This window comes from Cucurbita pepo, unplaced genomic scaffold, assembly GCF_002806865.2.
Source record: "Cucurbita pepo subsp. pepo cultivar mu-cu-16 unplaced genomic scaffold, ASM280686v2 Cp4.1_scaffold001367, whole genome shotgun sequence".
Classification (NCBI taxonomy): domain Eukaryota; kingdom Viridiplantae; phylum Streptophyta; class Magnoliopsida; order Cucurbitales; family Cucurbitaceae; genus Cucurbita; species Cucurbita pepo.
Window position 1 is genome coordinate 1 of NW_019647541.1, and position 7,360 is coordinate 7,360.

The 7,360-nt window shown below is 35.8% G+C and overlaps 1 protein-coding gene across 2 annotated transcripts; it reads left to right on the top strand.

Moving 5' to 3' along the window:
- The first annotated feature begins 153 nt into the window (after positions 1-153).
- On the top strand, positions 154-4,577 carry LOC111786301 (nephrocystin-3-like). Of its 2 annotated transcripts, none has more exons than XM_023666610.1 (8): positions 154-414; positions 516-783; positions 1,606-1,756; positions 2,088-2,310; positions 2,377-2,468; positions 2,550-2,685; positions 3,632-3,963; positions 4,057-4,577. In XM_023666610.1, the coding sequence occupies exons 1-8, from the start codon at positions 188-190 to the stop codon at positions 4,305-4,307; spliced, it is 1,680 nt and encodes a 559-aa protein (XP_023522378.1). In that variant the 5' UTR covers positions 154-187; the 3' UTR covers positions 4,308-4,577. The 2 variants fall into 2 exon arrangements, with proteins under 2 accessions (XP_023522378.1, XP_023522377.1); XM_023666609.1 differs by having other exon boundaries at positions 155-414; positions 513-783.
- Positions 4,578-7,360: the final 2,783 nt, after the last annotated feature.

The following is a 7,360-nucleotide window of genomic DNA, read 5'->3' on the forward strand; positions in this document are numbered from 1 at the left end:
GTTTCGAAGTTTGATTGTGGTGTAATTTGACAACACTTCGGATTACAGAGTTGCTACTGTCTTTTCTGCTGATTACATTTGTTTTTTAGTCGGTATATGCTTCGGCTACTGTAAAATAGTTGATGAAGATGCTCTAAGCAATTTTAGGAGATCAATTATTCTAATTCTTTTTCTTGAACATCTTAGGATGAGCGAAATCTGTCTTTGCATGCAGTCCTTGCAGTTGCAAAAGGGCACCACATGCTCCTCAGTTAGCCTCCAAAAACAGAAATGTAATATCAAGCTTTATGCGGTACCTGTTAGAGCCTTTTCTTGTCGATTTGCGTCGACTGGTTCTGCTTCTAGTAGAGCTGATTTGGGCAGTCAGAGGAAACATATTGCTTCTGCCTTCACTGTTCCAAATGGGTATCAGAGGTTAGGACCAAATTTAGTAATTTCATTATTGTCTTTGAGAAATGCTGTCAAGAGTTGTGTCTGTCTTTCAGATAAGATATTGAATGATTGCTTTATAGTAGGGCTGGTCACATGCACTACCGTACTGATGGGAACAGCACGAGTGAATTTGAGGGTCAGTTGGACGAATTATTCAACGAAGTCAGAATGCTGATTGTTAGCGGAAGGAAGAATGATGCTGTTGAGCTACTTCAAGCAAATTATGAAGCTGTAAAAGAACAGATGGAATCAGGTGCTAGTGGCATTGAACAAGCTGCTGTTCTTGACATCGTGGCTTTGGGGTATATAACTGTTGGAGACTTGAAGTTTGTTGCTTCTATACTGGATATAGTAATTTCTTTTTCCCTTACCATCTATACAATAGTTGATTTGAACAATTCAGTGCACCTCTGTTCTGTGCAACAAGGATTATACTCATATGACTTGGGATTTTTTTCTGTTTAGGTTATTATCTAGCCATAGTTACTCTCTGGGGACTTTCATGTGTAAAAATTCTAGTTCAAGTACCTATAAACTGGCATTTGTTGGTTGAGTCGTTTGGCCCATGTTGTATTGACTGTATGATAGCCGGTAAGGAGGCAGGGTCAGAGACCATGCGCATGTATAGGTGTGAGATCCAACATCGATTGGAGAGAGGAACGACTGTCAGCGAGGACACTGGGCCCCGAAGGGGGTGGATTGTGAGATCCCACATTGGTTGGAGAGGGGAACGAAACATTCTTTACAAGAGTGTGGAAACCTCTCCCTAGTAGACGTGTTTTAAAAACCTTGAGGGGAATTTCGATAGGGAAAGTCAAAAGAGGACAATATCTGCTAGCAGTGGGCTTGGGTTGTGACAATAGGACTCAGCAATTCCTTTCCACTTGATGGCATTTTAATTCTGTTTCAAAAATTATATGAGTATGTCTGGGCCTTATTCTTGCTCAAGGCAAGCACACATGGTCATCTAGCAATGCATTCACATTTTTTTAGCTGATTTTGGAGTAATAAAGAGGTAGCTTTTAATGTTTACTATTCTTACGCTCCAAAAGTATTCCATACTTATACAGCCAAAGTTTCAACTGGTCAATCTTCTGGACTCCCTTCAATTTTCTCCTGAGTAACTTGATTCTCTTCTTGTTTCCTTCTTCTGATTAATTTTCATATATGCAGTTGAACAGCATTGTTGACAGTCTGAAGGACAGTGAACCTTTTCTGGATTCAGTGCTTCTGCATATGGGGAGCATGTACTCAACTTTAAAAAAGTTAGAGAAATCAGTGTCTGCGTACAAAAGGGCTATTGACATCATAGAGAAGAAAAGTGGTACGGAAGATTTTGGGGACACTTATTTAATTGTCGATCTAATGCTTTAATGATTTTGCTCAAGTTCTCCTGTTTCAGTTTATTTTTCTGATTTAATACATCTATAGCCTCCTTAATAGCTACAAAAGCAACCTTGGGGCCGGGTAGAGAGTACCCGTGCCTAAAAGCTACAAAAGCAAAACCTTCCAATTGTTAATAATGTCTCACCACCTTAAATAAGGTTCTCTTGATGATCTCATAAAGAAGAAAAATAAACTTTGGTGGACTTTATCATGTTTTTCACTAGTTTTTATATTCCTATTTAAATCTTCTTACAATGAGTCCTTTGCAGGCCAAGACAGTAGCTTTCTCATCACTCCAATTTTAGGGATGGCCAAAGTTCTTGGTACCAATGGAAGAACTACCAAAGCAGTAGAGTGTTACCATCGTGCAATTTCAATTTTGGAATCAACCAGAGGCTTTGAGGACGAGGATTTGGTTATACCTTTATTTAGTCTGGGCAACCTTTTGCTCAAAGAAGGAAAAGGCAAGGATGCCGAAACTTGTTTTGCTAGGTAGGATCTCTCGCCGTCTCTCTGTCTTTGCTTTGAACTACCATTTACTTTAATGGTTCTATATAGGATTGTGAACATATATAAAAAGTTATATGGAGAGAAAGATGGAAAAGTTGGAATGGCTATGTATTCTCTGGCTAATGCGAAGTGTGCAAGAGGTAATTTTGTGTATACTTGTGTCATCTTTCGAACACCAGCAAGATTGTTCATTTGCTGAATGTTCTCCCACTTTTCCACAGGGGAAGCAGACGAAGCCATTACCTTATATAGAAGAGCTTTGCAGATTATAAACGATTCAAATTATATGGCTTTAGATGACAGCGAGATGGAGAAGATGAGGATTGATTTGGCAGAACTACTACATGCTGTAGGAAGGTAATGTCATTACTGATATTGGGATTTCTTCTTTTACTCTGCCGGATGTTATTGCTCAGATTTATGGCTCTGAAAACGTCTTCAAACATAATTATTTGAACCCAAATAACTGAAATAGAAGATAAAAATTGTAACCGCCCCAGCCCACCACTAGTATATATTGTCCTCTTTGGGTTTTCCCATTCGGGCTTCTCCTCATGGTTTTTAAAACACGTCTGCTAGGGAGAGGTTTTCACACCCTTATAAAAAATTGTTTCGTTCATCTTTTCAATCGATGTGGGATCTCACGATCCACCCCCCTCGGGGCCAGTGTTCTCACTTGCACTCGTTTCTCTCTCCAATCGATGTGAGATCTCACAATCCACCTCCATTAGGGACTCTGCAGATTTCACATCCACCCCCATTAGGGACTCAGCATCCTCGCTGGCAAACCACCCGGTGCCCCCCCCCCCCCTNGGTGTCTAACTCTGATACCATTTGTAACCGCCCAAGCCCAAGCCCACCACAAGCAAATGTTGCCCTCTTTGGGCTTTCCCATTCGGGATTCCTCTTAAGGTTTTTAAAACGCGTCTGTTAGGAAGAGATTTTCACATCCTTATTATAAAGAATGATTTATTCCCCTCTCCAACCGATGTGAAATCTCACAATCCACCCCCTTTCGAGTACCAGCATCCTCGCTGGCATTCGTTCCTCTCTCCAACCGATTGTGAAACATCTTCAAACATAATTATTTCAACCCAAATAACCAAAATAGAAGATAAAAGTAAAAAAAGAATGACAATAATGCTCAAGTAATTCAGGTACTTGGACTCTCTCTCAAGCCTAAATCAATTCTTGCATTTATAATTAATTCTTAACTTTGGCTAATAATTAATATGCTCTTGCTATTCGGATAGTATTCCTAACTACCCAAGTGTTCATGAATTCCTGGAATGGATTGTTACAGACGGAAGGAAGGCAGGGAACTTCTGGAAGAGAGCTTGTTGATCAATGAAAAGTCGAAAGGAAAAGACCATCCCAGCTCAGTGAAACACCTTGTAAACCTTGCAGCTTCTTATTCACGGTCAAAGAATTACGCCGAGGCCGAGCGTTTACTGCGAATCGGATTAAACATTATGGTAAAAGCAGTGGGACCAGATGATCAATCAATTACAAACCCAATGTTGAATCTCGCTGTCACTCTTTACAATCTAAAACGAGACGATGATGCCGAGCAACTTGCACTAGAAGTCTTGCGAATACGGGAAAATGCATTCGGAAAAGATTGCCTTCCTGTTGGTGAGAACTGAGAATTGCTTCTATTTCTACTTGATGGATAGTGATCTTAGATCATCTTCACATAAGCTCCTCTTTCTATTGAACTGCACGCAGGTGAAGCTCTAGATTGTCTGGTTTCCATTCAGAGCAGGCTCGGAAAGGACGAAACCGAGCTACTGAAGCTGCTCAAGAGAATTCTAAGAATCCAGGAGAAAGCGTTCGGGTACGAGGCAAAAGAAGTCATTGACACCCTCAAGAAAATAGTATTCTACATGGATAAATTAGGATTGAAAGATGAGAAGTTTCCAGTTCAGAAACGACTGTCCATGCTTCGAATGAAATTCAAGAACCAGATGCAATACTAACGGTACTCATCACTCATCCATCTTTCTTAATCTTGTGATTATATTTTCCCTTCTTTGAGTTAGAGATGAGGTTTCTGGGTTAACTATATACATAGATTGCATATACTTCGATGGTCGTATCGATTTAGTTATGATATATCCCGAGCTTACTTTGAATTGTGATTCTATGTAGTTCCTAAAAAGAGTTATAATATATCCCGAGCTTGCTTTGAATTGTGATTCTATATAGTTCCTAAACAGAGTTATGATATATCCCTAGCTTACTTTGAATTGTGATTCTATGTAGTTCCTAAAAAGAGTTATAATATCTCGAGCTTACTTTGAATTGTGATTCTATGTAGTTCCTAAAGAGTTATAATATATCCCGAGCTTATTTTGGATTGTGATTCAATGTAGTTTCTAAAAAGAGTTATAATATATCCTGAGTTTACTTTGAATCGTGATTCTATGTAGTAAAACTACGAACCTAGAAGACACTTTGTTTTGTACGATATTAACCTTGCTGTTTTTAACTATTACCAAAATGTCCTTCATTTAAGATATCCATTATTTTTAACTCTACATATTAATTTTTTTTTTTAAAAGTAAAATTATTTATTGAAATAACTTTTATTATGAAATTAGAAAGTATCATTTTAATAATAAATAAAATATTTTTGATATATATGTCTACTCAGTTTTTTCCCAATAATTAAAATATTTTTGAACTATTTACCAAAATGTAAATTAGTATAAACAAATTCTTTTGCGTAAATATATCCAACGTAAAATTGACCAACAAGAAAATATTATCAATTTTTTAATTTAATTATTGATGAAAATATTGTCAACATAAAAATTATTATTATTTTGAATATATTTTTTTGTTTTTACTCATTTTATTTCATAAATGTATTTAGCAAGTTTAATTAAGTACTAATTGAATTCATCATTTATTGTTACGTATTGACTTTTGTGCATTTTTAATCCAATTTTTATTCACAATAAAAATATTTAATACAAAATTATGATAATATTTCAAAAAATTAATTTGGTATAAAACTAACGTCCCTTGAAGAATTTAATTAAAATTATATACCAACACGAACATAGCCTAATTTAGAGATGTCTATTTAATTTTTAGGGTCGAAGCAATGTGGGACCTACTTTAAATACAATCATAGCCTAATCTAAAGATTCTCGGTTAAAAAAAAGGGAGTGGAGAGAGATTCCCAATTAGATTCTCCGTTTTTGTCCACTCATAGCTATTATTATTGATTCGGCTACTAGTTTATTAATCGAAAAATAAACTAATTGCTATCATTTTTTTTTTTTAGTATTTTTCTTGTCTAGTTTAATTTTATATTTTGTTTGCTATATGGTGAAATGATTTTATCAACAAATAATAATTTTACAATAAAGTAATTCACTCCAATTTTTAATAGACATAATTAAAAAAAAAAAATGTATTCATTAAAAGGTTTTTTAAAAAATGATTAAAAAATTAATACCAGTTTCCTGCAGCAAGGAATCCCGTAAAAATAAATCGAGAATTTTAGAATGAAATAGATGGCATGAATCGAGAATTTTTGTTAATATTTTTGTTCATTAAATATAACTAAATTAGTTCCTTCATAACTAAATTAGTTAATCATAACTAAATTAGTTAAATTAAATTAATTAAGTAATTAATTTAACTAAATTATAACTAAATTAGTTAACCTATATTTTAGTTCCTTCATTTTCTTTTTCCCTACCTTTTTTTGTTTTTATGAAACTGCTGATTTGTTGAGTAAACTTTAAGACTTAATGCTTCGAAGACGTCGCTAAGAATCCAACAATTTCGATCCCCGGACCTCTGAAACGCGCTGATCTTTTCCACGGTAACCTTCTCCCTGCTATGGCGTTTCGGTTCTTGATTTTGCTTGTCAGATTTCGATATTAATAATATTGTGATCGCGATTACTGTTCTATTTCTGTGTTTACTTATTGAGTTCATTTTCTGGGATGACAATCGATTTTTAGTGGACAAATTTGAAGTGGATTCTGCTCGTCTTCCGGGAAGATGGCTGAATTCTGCTACTTGTTGTGTTTATTTTCTGTGTAATTTGGGGGTTGTTTAGGATCAGAGCAAATTATGTAGAATTCCTGTCGTGCTGTTTGAATAATCGTGTCTTATTGGTAGGGTTGTTCATTGGATTGTTTTTGTTATGATTATCATTGAAGGAGCTGTATTTTTTGCAATTGAATATGAGAGAATTAGGGCTGTAGTTGTTAAATGGAGCTGTATTTTTACGCCATTAAAGTGCCATGAAAAGCAGGGCCTCTAGGACTTCTTGTGGAGATCTTTCCTTGTCTTGAAAAATCTTTGGGTTCCTGTCATTCCAAATCTTTCAAATAACCGCCCATATTATAGAAAATTGATTTTTTGGGGGTAAGGCGCTTGCCCTGTCTTCTTCATCTACATCGAGAATTCTAGTATTGTATACGTCATTAGTCCGATCTTTTGTAGGAACTACCCGTAATAACGAACTTGCAAAATGAATCTCTTTATCATAAAGAGATTTGTTGTTCTTGACACTACTGCACCTTAAGCCAGGGGTGAAAGTCATTTGTCCGATCTATATGGATTGTTTATATGGTTACATTGAATTAGCCAAAACAGGAGTTTATAGCATTTCTTTGACAAACTAGCTACTCATAATGTCATGATGTAAGGCTGAAACCAGAAATGTTAATGGAATGGATCCTCTGTCATGAATCCAAGCTCGATGTTATTGCCTGTCAATGAGCTGAATAGAGGAGATGAGCTAAGATAGAGAAGCCCATTCCGAAATTTCATCTATTTGAGGTTTCTATGAAAATTCATAAAACAAGAGCTATTTGTCTTGTCCCAAACTTCTACAATGGAAGCACTTTTTGTTTCTGCTATGGTATACAACCAAGGAAATTCAACTTTCTGCTAGAACATAGTTTCTCTTCCATCACCAACTTTGTTGTGAATGTTTCTGAAAATAAGGTCACTGTGCTTATGAATGAAGCTTCATGGTTTTTTTTGTGGAAGCCTAGTGACG

Bases quoted from the DNA above. Each gene is read 5' to 3' on its own strand.
- LOC111786301 (XM_023666609.1), top strand. From the start codon at position 188: ATGAGCGAAATCTGTCTTTGCATGCAGTCCTTGCAGTTGCAAAAGGGC. The intron at 784-1,605 runs GTAATTTCTTTT...TCATATATGCAG, and splicing joins TTGCTTCTATACTGGATATA to TTGAACAGCATTGTTGACAG. The intron at 1,757-2,087 runs GTACGGAAGATT...AGTCCTTTGCAG, and splicing joins CATCATAGAGAAGAAAAGTG to GCCAAGACAGTAGCTTTCTC.